The 11,677-nt window shown below is 47.7% G+C and overlaps 1 protein-coding gene across 1 annotated transcript; it reads right to left on the bottom strand.

Moving 5' to 3' along the window:
* Positions 1–1,298: 1,298 nt before the first annotated feature.
* On the bottom strand, positions 1,299–6,255 carry SFRP2 (secreted frizzled related protein 2). The gene is made up of 3 exons (XM_083862049.1): positions 5,606–6,255; positions 4,450–4,530; positions 1,299–3,038 (listed from the first exon to the last, which is right to left on the bottom strand). The coding sequence occupies exons 1-3, from the start codon at positions 6,096–6,098 to the stop codon at positions 2,734–2,736; spliced, it is 879 nt and encodes a 292-aa protein (XP_083718175.1). The 5' UTR covers positions 6,099–6,255; the 3' UTR covers positions 1,299–2,733.
* Between the last annotated feature and the right edge of the window lie 5,422 nt (positions 6,256–11,677).

Genomic DNA, 11,677 nt, shown 5'->3' with positions numbered 1-11,677 from the left:
TTTTTAAATACAATACTGTTAGAACAAGGTAATGGAACTTTGGGAAAAGGTGAATCCCATTACTCCTCACATTTGCCTAAATCTTGTTTATCTGAAAGGCAATACCACTCCTGTCAGTTCATCTTGAGAGTGGATAGTCCCAGTGATTCAGCCAAGGGCCACATGCAGAAGGCTTTACCAGTAGGGCATCTCTATGGCAGGGTGTTCTTAATCCAGGATGTTGATTATACTAGCAAAATTGAATGTTTGCCAGTTTAGTTTGATCTTTTTCTCCTGAATTTGTCCTGATATGAACAGGATTTTGCTGGTGTAATTGTGTTTATGTTGCGATAGAGGAAGGGGAATGTGATATGGGGTTTTTCTTCAAGACAAGGCACTGTTGATCATAGGTGATATGTCCTCATACATTTAAGTAATTAGGCAAAAATCTGTTATATGGTCTTGTCCTAACATGACCCCAGAGTAACTTGTGACCTGTCTGTCCTCATCAGCATCAGTACTGCTGCCTTCTAGGACAGCCCAATTAAGATAATTTTATGGCTGCTGTAGGACAACTTAATATCTGTAAGCCAGGCTGTGTGCAACAGTCCCAGCTGCTCATTTTCAGTCCCCTGTGACTGCATTGCAACAACTGCCTCTTCAAAGTGCTTCCTCCACAGGGCACACAAGTCTGTTTTTTGCAGGTTCATCTTCAGACAGCTCCTCTGTGTCTTTGAGCAGGTAGAGTGATAAAACACCTGAATGCAAATGGCATTCAGTAAGATGATGGACAGAGTGCTGGTGTTAAAATAATTACAACATAACATGAAAAGAGTCAAATCTGTTTCCTGATAAGTCAGGTTCATTCAGAAGAAAGGTTTTAATGACATTTTGGCAGGGTATTAGCCTTTAAATACAGATACCATTTCACAAAATAATTAAGAGGCAGTTCGAAATGGGGATTTCATTTGGTGACTGGTTAATTCTTTCCCTTTTAAAAATTTTTAAAAGATTTTTAGTACTTTTGAGGACACTTCTGAAGATCGCTCTTTTCTTGCATGGTCAGCATCCTACCACTGTTTGTACCAGGTGTAGTGAATGCATTAAGACTGTGGGAGAGGGCAAATAACTCATTTTTCTAAAACAGTGTACATGTTAGATCTTTTCTTTTCATCCTGATGATGAAAAATAACACTAAATTTATGAAAATAGTGTGATTTTTTTACTTTATGGAAAAGTCTAGAGTTGGATTTGTACTGTCAGTGAAGAGTTAACATAAAATGTTGGTTTTGGGAATATGGGATTGCTCATCCTGTCAGTGAAGCTAAGAATTTTCTATGTGTAACAGCACTGGAAAGCAAGACTATTTTTCAGGGTAAGTACAACAAAATTCAGGTAATACTCTTCATCAGAAAACATTTGTAAGAAAAATGCTGAAAAACATTAATTTAGTTACACTATTAGGTAGGCTTTATTTTCTTTCTCAATAAGAATAGTGAGTGTACATACACACACAAAAAAAAAAAAAAAGCCTTGCTCTACCATTTTTCTGAATTGCAAGTCCAAATTACATTTTTCTCCTTAGTATGTCTTTTTCAAGACATGGAAAGATGGATTTAATTTTTAAGACAGTGGTCTCATTGCAATTCCATGTCAGGAAAGTCCTCTGAGAAGACAAGAAAATGCAGGCAGTCGAACAAAGGAGCCACAGAAAAGAAGCCTCATCTCCAAGAGCTCAACAGACAAGTATTAAAATGAGCTGACTGAACCTCAGTCCTGTGTCTCGTGGGCTCATCTTCGGGGAAATGGGGTCCACTACAGATTTGCTGATTGCAGCACTAGAAGCTTTCTTGTGCTTTTCTACTGGCCACTCAGGGTGGAATGACAAAATCTCTTCTGCCATGACAAAGTCCAGTTGGACATCTTTCTCCCAGTTCTCCCAAAATGGATTAAAGCGAATACAGACAGAGACAATAAGTAAACTATGATGTAAAGTTTATATACAAGAATATAACATTTATCTGGAGTATTTACAAGGTTAATTAAAGCAATATTTTACAACTCTTTCAGATTAACCACTAGGTATATTACAGTTAGGCTACAGGTGGTTTAATTTGCAAAATAATAATAAAAAAAAAAGTTGCTTTCAACCAGCTCCAAAACTTGGTTTTTTTTTTTTTTTCTTTTCCTAAGAGAGAAGGGCTCAGACTTGTGGAAAATAATATGTGAGAATGGTTAATATACCCTTTCTGGTGCTTATGTATCACATGCAAGAGTCATAACGTGACCTTTATAGTGTCAATGCAGACGGGAAGCCGTGTCACCTCAGCAGAAGTGCCATGCCCTGGTGACAGGCCAGCCGTGGAGACAGCCAGCCACACGCTTGGCTTTCTCTGCCTCTCCTGCTGTGGCACAACAAACATGCACGCATACAGAGAAGCAGCAATATAAATGAACCAGCTTTACCCAAATGAAGAGGGAGAGGCCTCAGACCAAAGTCACATTTGCAACCATAAAAAACTCCCAAGCTTTAAGCGAGATACTTTAATACTTCCCAAAAATAGTCATTATTTTTTTTTATTACATTTTAACCTATGTACAAAAAGGGAGGGGTTCTTCCCCTCTCGGAGAGCGGTCACTGTGTCTTGTGCCCACGACATCTGGAGGCTCACAGGGGCCAAAGCAGGAAGGTGCAGGAGGCCCAGAGAGCTCGGGACAGGGGCGGCTGCTGGAAGCCAGCCAGGGACGGAGCCACTAACACTGCAGTTTGCGGATGCTGCGGGAGAACCGCTTGAACGCCCGCTGCCCTTTCTGCCACCGCTTCAGTGAGGTGATCACCAGTTCCCCAGCTTGCTTCTGCCCCATCACCAAGTAGGGGACGTTGATGTCGTTCATCTCATCACAGGTACACTGGAGGCCACCTTTGAGCCAGAGCACTATCTTCCTCAGATCTCTTTCTGTCAGCCCATTCAGCTTGTAGATGGTTTTACTCTTTGTTTCGGGGGTGATCTTGGTATCCCCATTGATGTAGGCAATCTCCTTCACTTTTATCTTCAAGGCTAATAGAGCGAGGGGAGGGGGAAGTGGAGAGAGGGAGAGAGATTGAGAGGTTTTTTTCCCATTAGTGCACATAAAGAGGACCTGGGGAGGGAGGTGCTCTATTGCTAATTAAACTGTCAGGGCTGACAGAGGAGGCAGCAGGTGGCTCCATTTCTAAAGCCACAAAGGGCATGCAAGTCATTTCAGTTTGAATCAACCTTAGGGTTGAGGTTTTTTGGATTTCTTTTCTCCTCTCTTCCCTCCCCCTCTTTTCCCTTTCTTTCTAAATTAATATTTTTTCCAGCTTTTCTCCTGTTTGCAACAGAGAGAGGGCACGTTTGCTACATTAAGCAGAGCACCTTTTTTTTTTTTTCTGCTGGGAGACGACAGCCTTCCTGAAAGTAGTGTTTGAAGGGGAGGTGGGGAGGCAAGTACCTAGACCTAATCTGAAACCTGATCTCTGCTGCAGCTAAAAACTTCTACACTTAATTTATTAGGCTGGAGAGGATTTTAGGCAAACCTGTAAGGAAATGATATTTCACATGCATTGTTTTTTTGAAAGAATAGATCCCATGGAGGGCAAATTGGTCCAACAGCTGCATTCAATTTGGTAAAATAACTAGGAGGGGGATACAGGGCCCTGTTAGAAGCTGTGGGGCATGTTTAGCTTTAGGAGGATTTATCTGAGTGCAATTTGCCAGGCCAAAACTATTGATTGTTTTAGCAATTATGTGCCACAATCATGGTTTCAGGATTTCGGTGGGTTTTTGTTTTCTTTTTCTAAAGAAAGACTTTTGAATTGATATAGATACTTATACTACAAATCTGTTTCCAGGTATTAAACGCTGACCTATTGTAAAAGGATTCCCCTCCTTATTCCCTTTTGCTCTTGAAATGCTAATGTGTGGATAATGTGTCCTTCAGTTGTCTGTGTTGAAGGGTCTTTCTTGTCCTCTTCTAACCCCAGATCTTCCCATTAAGTTTATATCCCCAATTGTCTGTGCATTACCTTCTCTGTCAAATGATATATAGAGCTTCATTCTTAATCTGTGGAGAGAGTCTTTCTTACGATACATTGAGATTGGTCATGCAGCTCTGTCTCAAACATCTAAATGAAGCTTTGCTCTACTTCTCCCCAGGCAACAGTCTGCATGAAAGATTTTTTTTTTTCATTTTACTTTCTATTGGGCTCTCCAGCAACATCCACATAAAAGAGCACTACTTCAAAACAGTAAACAGAAAAGGACGATAAAAAGAAGGATGATAAAAAGGGCTACTTTTTACTCCAAGGTGGAATTTTGTGTTTCATAATCCAACGGTCAAAGCCATCCCTTTATTCAGGCACATATCTTACTGACTCCACTGGGAGTGGAAGGGTACCTCATCCTTTACTCTTAAGTTCCAGGCTAGAGGAGCTCTGCTTCCACTTACCAAAGTCGTTTTTGCAGAGGTTTTCCACGATGTCATTATCATCTTCATTTTTGTTTTTGCAGGCATCACAGACCTTGGGTGCTGGAAATGCAAGAAGCAACAGCCCCCGTCAGACCCGGGGAGAAAGGAACAGCAGGTGGCGTTGGGAACCCTTTGGGAAATGCCAAAGCTTTCCAGCCCTTCACCCCAGAGCCCGCTCCTTCTCCCCAGAGCCCGTTCCTTCTCCCCAGAGCCCGCTCCTTCACCCCAGAGCCTGCTCCTTCTCCCCAGAGCCTGCTCCTTCACCCCAGAGCCTGCTCCTTCTCCCCAGAGCCTGCTCCTTCTCCCCAGAGCCTGCTCCTTCACCCCAGAGCCTGCTCCTTCTCCCCAGAGCCTGCTCCTTCACCCCAGAGCCCGCTCCTTCACCCCAGAGCCTGCTCCTTCACCCCAGAGCCCGCTCCTTCACCCCAGAGCCTGCTCCTTCTCTTCAGAGCCCGCTCCTTCTCCCCAGAGCCTGCCCCTTCTCCCCAGAGCCTGCTCCTTCTCCCCAGAGCCTGCTCCTTCACCCCAGAGCCTGCTCCTTCTCCCCAGAGCCTGCCCCTTCTCCCCAGAGCCTGCTCCTTCACCCCAGAGCCTGCTCCTTCACCCCAGAGCCTGTTCCTTCACCCCAGAGCCTGTTCCTTCACCCCAGAGCCTGCCCCTTCACCCCAGAGCCCGCTCCTTCACCCCAGAGCCTGCTCCTTCTCTCCAGAGCCTGCTCCTTCTCCCCCCAGCCCCGGAGCCACCCGAGCACTTTGTGGCGCCTTATCCCGCTGCAGACCCTCTACAGGGCTCACGGTGGGCTTTTAAGGTCACGCTTCAACCAAAAGTTTTTGTTTTAACGGGTAAAAAAGTACAAGGCGATGGAGCCTCTGGATGCCGCGCGGCTCCAGGGCCGAATCCCAGAGCTTTTCTGTGAAGATGGGGATGGGCGCGGGCCGGTGACAGTTCCCCGACGGTGCCTGCGGTTTTCCCCTTGGGAAAGCCTCGCTGAGCCTGGTGGGCGGTCACCCCCCTGGTTCCCCCGGCCCAGAGCCCCGGGGAGCGCTTAGCTCAAGGCAGACGCCTTGGTTCCCCTATGGAAAGACCCCGCTGTCGGGGCGCCCCATCGGGGGCAGACGCTGCCGGCCCCTCTTACCTTCCCTGGTGACCGGGAGGATGTGGTCGCTGCTGGCCAGCGGGATGCACAGGTCGTTGTCCTTGGGGAAGCGGCTGCAGTCCAGCATGTCGGGCCAGGGGAAGCCGAAAGCGGACATCACCGGGGCGCAGCTCTCCTTCACCTCCTCGCAGAGCGAGTGGCAGGGCTGGATGATCTCGTCCAGGTCGTCGATGCAGACGGGGGCGAAGAGGGAGCAGAGGAATTTCCTGGTGTCGGGGTGGCACTGCTTCTGCACCAGCGGGATCCAGGTGGACGCCTGCTCCAGCACCTCCTGCACCGTCTCGTGGCCCAGCAGGTTGGGCAGCCGCATGCTCTGGTACTCGATGCCCCGGCAGAGCAGCATCGGCGCGGGGATGGGCTTGCAGTTGGAGCGCTTGTAGGAGAAGTCGGGCTCCCCGAAGGGGAAGAGCCCGGCGGCAGAGCCCATGCACTGGGACGCCAGCAGGAGCAGGGCGCACAGGCGGCGCTGCATTTTGGGGCGCGGAGGAGGCGGAGGGGGGCCGGGGTGACGGGGCGGGAGGCGAGACGCTCCCTCAGCCTCAGGCAGCGTCCCCCAGCCCGGGCTCCTGCTGCCAGGCGGGGACGGAGAGTCTGAGCGAGGTGCCGGGGCAAACGGCAGTTTTCTGGATTTTTTTGTATGCAAATAGCAGGGGGAGCGGGGGCTGGGAGGAGCCTGGTGACAGCCATCCAGAAAGGATTGGTCACTACTTTCTCGCTCTGCTTTTGCTCAGGGGGATTGTCTTTTGGCAGGAAATCCTTGCAGGGAGCATTACCGTGCGAGCGCGGAGAAGGAGGGAAAGATCCCGGCGAACAAAGAACCCCGAGGAGGAGCTGCTGTGCCGGGCAGGGGGAGCTGGAGGTGAGCTTTGCCTCTGGCACAGCTGCTCCCCCCGGCCCACCTTTGGAGTTTTGGCTGCCAGCGGACGGGAGATGTGTCTGGGCCGCTTCCCAGGCAAGGAGCGAGGCTGGCGGCTGCCTCATCCCCCGGGGGGTGTCTGGCACCTCCAGCCCCTCCCTGCGATGCTGGCGGGGCTCGGCCCGGGGCTGGAGCCGCAGGCAGCTCCTGGGGGCTGCGGGCACTCCCGGCCCCACTGCAGCGCCCAGCCCTGGGGGTGCCAGGCGGGGCCCTCCTGCTGCCCCCCAGCCCCTCCTGCTGCCCCCCAGCCCCTCCCGCCGCCCCCCGGCCCCTCCTGCCGCCCCCCAGCCCCTCCTGCCGCCCCCCAGCCCCTCCTGCCGGCCCCCAGTCCCTCCTGCTGCCCCCCAGCCCCTCCTGCTGCCCTCCAGCCCTTCCTGCTGCCCCCCAGCCCCTCCTGCTGCCCCCCAGCCCTTCCTGCTGCCCCCCAGCCCTTCCTGCTGCCCCCCTGGCTCTCCTGCTGCCCCCCAGCCCCTCCTGCCGCCCCCCAGCCCCTCCTGCCCCTCTGGCTCTCCCCTGCCAGGAGGGGGCCCTGCAGCAGACCCGGCCCCTACAGCCCCTGGATGGCCCCCGACTGCCAGTGGAGGATTTCCCCCAGTGGAAGAATCCAAGTGCTTTCGAAATAGTAGCACGTTTTCCTGAGGCTAGAAGGGCAGGCCTGGCTCCGTGCAGCATAGGCACATCCCTTTCCCTTCACTCCTGTCTTCACCTAGAAACTCCCTTAAAGAATTGTGTTTGTGTTGATTTAACACCAAGGGGAAGACAACAGGCAGGGCGCTGGGATCACAACTCAGCTTCAGTATGCTTTGGATAATTCTTGGATATTTAGTAATATTATTTATGGGATTATTATTGAAAAGAGTAGGCCTGTGTAGTATCATTTTGTGGTAAACCACATTCATTAATCAGCTACTGAATATTTCTCCTTATAGAGATGTTTTATGGGAAGCTGGCCCCAGCCATGATGACTTCTGTAAATTGCAGGATCTCTGTACATCCACTTTCCCTACTGGGCTTCCCAGAGATGTGACTCATTGCTTGTGGCATAAGAAAAGGATGGGACCTCCAACATTCCCACCAGGAAGGCACAGGTCTGCCATGCTGGAATGGCTGCAGTGGTGCCCCAGGCAGGCTGCTGTTGACGCCAGTTGCCAGCTCTTGCAGAAGAGATTCCAAGCTTCACATGTTGAAGCCAGTGCCAGCTCTTGCAGAAGAGATTCCAAGATCTCTTCCAGCAGGCCAAGCTGATGAATGTAATCTCCCTGTCGCCCAGCTTCTCTCCTGAAGTTGTTTGATACCTGGAAAATAAATGTCCTGAATGTCTAGTATCACTTGTGGTAAGGCTTAAAAGTAGTTTATTTCCTTGCAGTGCCACATATTCTTGCCATTAATTACCTTTAAACAGAGCACATGTAAGCTGCTGGCCGCAGCTGCCTTCCATAGGACTGAGCCCCACTGATGGCTTATGGTGCCCATTTTAAGCCTATTTTGCCAAGTGCCAGAGGTTGTAGCCTTTGTCACTTCCCAGGAATGTCACTTGCAGCTCCTAGTGCTGGTTCTACAAGCCTCTGGCCCCAGACTCATCTTTGGTGGAAGGAAATCTACCAACAGGTTTGTTCTTACCCTGAATGGTCTGGCTATTCACCAGGTCTTTGCAGGATGGACAAGTTTGTGCTTTGTTTTTCTCTCTCCTTTTTTTCACTGCTTCTCATTTTTTTAGAGTCATTGATATGCCCTCAGGTGGATTTCCACACGATTGGAAGAAAATTTGCCTGCTCTATAAATTCCCCTTACACTACTTTCCACGGATGCAGCCAGCTGGGCTATGTGGAAGCAAAGACTGTTTAGGCTAGAAATAATAACCCTTCTCTGTGGTGGAAGATGAGACACTTCCGACAGAAACCTGCTCATTCTTTTCCCCAGAACTGTTTGCTTGTTTGTTTCCAGCCCACAGGAAATAAGCAGAAAACCCACACATTTTCATGCATTAAGCTTTGATTTGAAATAAAGTTTTATTGAGACCTTATTATTTCCATTTTTAATGACCCCCGGTGAACTCATTTACCATAAGTTTGAAATGACTCAAGATCACGTAAATAAAACAAGCCCACGCTGGCAGACCCGAGCAATCATATCAAAGCCATCGGGTTGGAGGCTTGGGAGACCTGGTCTGACTGGCAGGAGCCAAGCAGGACTGTACTCCTAAAATAAAATGATGTTTTAAGGTATACTTTTTTTTGTTTTGTTTTGTTTTGTTTTGTTTTGTTTTGTTTTGTTTTGTGTGTATGTGTATTAAGGTGCGTTTTTTAAATTGCTTTAGAGGCAGCATTAAATTCATCAAGTGCCATGGCTAGTCAAGCCACTTTAAAGCCCTGAAAGTAGCATAAGCGTTTAAGCCACTTTAGATGTTTAAATCTGTATAAGCTGTTAAAACGCCTTTAATCCTCAAGTGCTTAAATCACCTTAAATCTTGGGAATTAGGTGGGAGAATGAGCTGCCTGGAAAGAAAGACCTCAGCTCCAGTTCCCCCCAACCTCAGTTACCTGATGGATGGTAGTGAAAATGCATGAACTGCAGAGAGTCCTTGGAACTTGCACTGAGTTCAATGTAGCATCGTGTTCTAAGGAGCGTGCCTGTTCTGTGGCCACTTAGTTAAAATAGTGATGCTGGTTCCCCTTGTTTTCAAGCCTTGATAAGAGCTACGAACTTCTGTACATTTTTCTGACCAGTCCTGAAAGCCGAGATGTGGAAAGGGAAAATGTATTGACACTTGGCCTGTCTGCTAAAGAATAGGCAAGAACACTTGCTTTAACACAAGCAGCAATAAAGAGTATGAATTTGTTAACCTGTGTCATACTTTTCTGTATCTTCTGTTTTGAGATCACTTAGTCCCTCACCTGGCTATGTACTGTATGTTGGAACCTCTTTGCTTCTCCCTTCCCTGACCCTCTGAGGTGCTTTGGTGTTGTGATGAGCTTTGAGGCAAAAGCTGCTGTCACTGATGGCTCCTCCAGCCTGGGTCTTACATTCCTTTGTCACCAACCTGAAGGTGTCTGTCCTTTTGGGCTGCAGAATCATGGGATAACTGTGGTTGGAAGGAACTTCTAAGACACCATTTAGTCCAAATCAGTGCTCCAAGTTCTGGGTTTAGCCAGGTGGCTTGCAGTCTGACACTCCTGAGACCTCTGCCTGCACCCTCACCTGAGAGGCTTAATTCAAGGCTGTGTCTCTACCCTGCTCCCCTACCTAGAGAAAAGGTTTCAGCTCTTTGGCAGCCCACAGGTTGGTTTCCCTTCGTGGGAGATGGTGATACTAGGATGGATGATTTGCCACTTTGAGAGCAATGATTTGCAAAGGGAGGCATGGATGCATGGAAGGCAGCCAAGCCTTACCTGGCACAAAGCACCTACCTTCTCTAAATATCTGGGTGATGCTTTCACCCCCAAATTGAGTTCAGCCCCACTGACTGGTGAGAGTGCCAGACCAAGCAGATTAGGGGAGTACTGACCTCAGGGGTTTTATAAGCAAAAAACTGGATCTCGAGGACTTGCCCTTAACATTGTAGAGGAACAAAAGACCTGTGGCTTTTTAGCTCATTCTCTTCAGCTCATAAAAGAGCAGTGATGAGGACAAAAGTGATTTTCTCACCCGGATGAAAACATCTGAAGAAAATTTCTGCTTACCTTTAAAAATGGTCTCCAACATCACACTACAGAAATATTACTTTTTGTATCTTATAGTTGAATTTGACAGGGAAAAAAAACCAAAAAGGATTGCATAGATTTTGATGTGAGGCAGCTCAGCAGCAGATCCCTTCTGTTGCTGTTTCGGTGGCTGATAAGGTGGAATTTAACATTTTCCAGACCTGGACTGGGCAGCAATCTTGTTTTCTGTTGCCACAACATTTAAAGTTCTATTGTCAAAACCTGCACGTGCTATAGATATATCTTCCCCTCTTCTCTGGAAAGGACCTGTAAAAAAAAAAGTTATCCTTTTCTTTGCTTTACATTTGGAATGCTCACTGAAAATCCAGCAGAGAGCATTCTCCAAAGGTGTTGAGAATGTGCCTGAGCAGCACAGGGGGAAAATCTTCCTTGGGCCATGGCAGAAGAACCTCTTGGTGGCGCTTGTGCACACTGTGTCGTGTTTTCCTTTGCCCGGTGACAGGGGGTATGGATCTTCTCCCTAGAAATACGGTGCTCTGTATTTCTGCTCACTGTCCTTCTTCTCTAGAAACTCTGTTTGGGAACTGGAACTCCAGGCCATCTTTAGTCAGGGTTTGATATCGTGGAAGGGAAAGGTCAAATTGAGGCTGATTACTTTCAAATGGAAATGAAACCAAGTCACACAAAGTTTCCTAGGTTTTCACTTTTATTGCTATTTTAATTTTAGTGATCATTCCCTCAATAGTTTCCCTGCATTTAGTATCTTTAAAATTTCAGAATTTTTTTCCAGTTTGGATTTTTCTATGTAGGAACTTTATTAAATATTATTCTAAACCTCTGCTTTTGAATGTTGCTTTGTACTTTCCATTTATATGAAGCAGTAAATATGGGTGCTTAGATGTTGTATTATGCACACACACACACGTATGTATATAAATACAGATTTATTTATGTGCTAGTACTTCAGTAAGTTACGATCCTTCAAATTTATCAGACATGTATCTATATCTGGCTACAGTTTTTGTTGTAGTGAGCATTTTTGTTCATGCAGAATTTCTGTTTGTAATTACCATTCCCTTTACTATCTATCTAATCTAAGTGCTGGATAGCAAAGGTAGCAGAACCATGCCCTGGAGGACTATAATTGCATGGTACCTGGTTTTCTGAGTGTATTTTGTTTAAGAAGCTATAATGTAATAAATCTTTCCTTTCTTTCCCCCTAGCTGCTATTTGCAGCCTGGTAGTAGCTAGCAGCTTGAGCAGAGAGCAGGGCCCCACGCTGTGAGCCATACAAAAGGACAGGGTGTTCATAGCAAAATTCCTGGGTTCTGTGTGGGGCACGGGTACTTCAGGTGGGGAGAAAGGAGAGTTGCTGCCTCCATCTGGGCTGGGTGACAGGGGACAGAAATACTGCCATCATTGGCCACCGTTTTACTGCTGTTACTGTCATGAGAGGTCTAGCTCCAAATTTGA

The sequence above is a fragment of the Zosterops lateralis genome, assembly GCF_965231275.1.
Source record: "Zosterops lateralis genome assembly, chromosome: 5".
NCBI classification, from domain to species: domain Eukaryota; kingdom Metazoa; phylum Chordata; class Aves; order Passeriformes; family Zosteropidae; genus Zosterops; species Zosterops lateralis.
This window is presented reverse-complemented; position numbering and strand designations above follow the sequence as displayed.

Bases quoted from the DNA above. Each gene is read 5' to 3' on its own strand.
- SFRP2 (XM_083862049.1), bottom strand. From the start codon at position 6,098: ATGCAGCGCCGCCTGTGCGCCCTGCTCCTGCTGGCGTCCCAGTGCATG. The intron at 4,531-5,605 runs GTAAGAGGGGCC...TTGCATTTCCAG, and splicing joins CCTCCCGGTCACCAGGGAAG to CACCCAAGGTCTGTGATGCC. The intron at 3,039-4,449 runs GTAAGTGGAAGC...TCGCTCTATTAG, and splicing joins CCTCTGCAAAAACGACTTTG to CCTTGAAGATAAAAGTGAAG.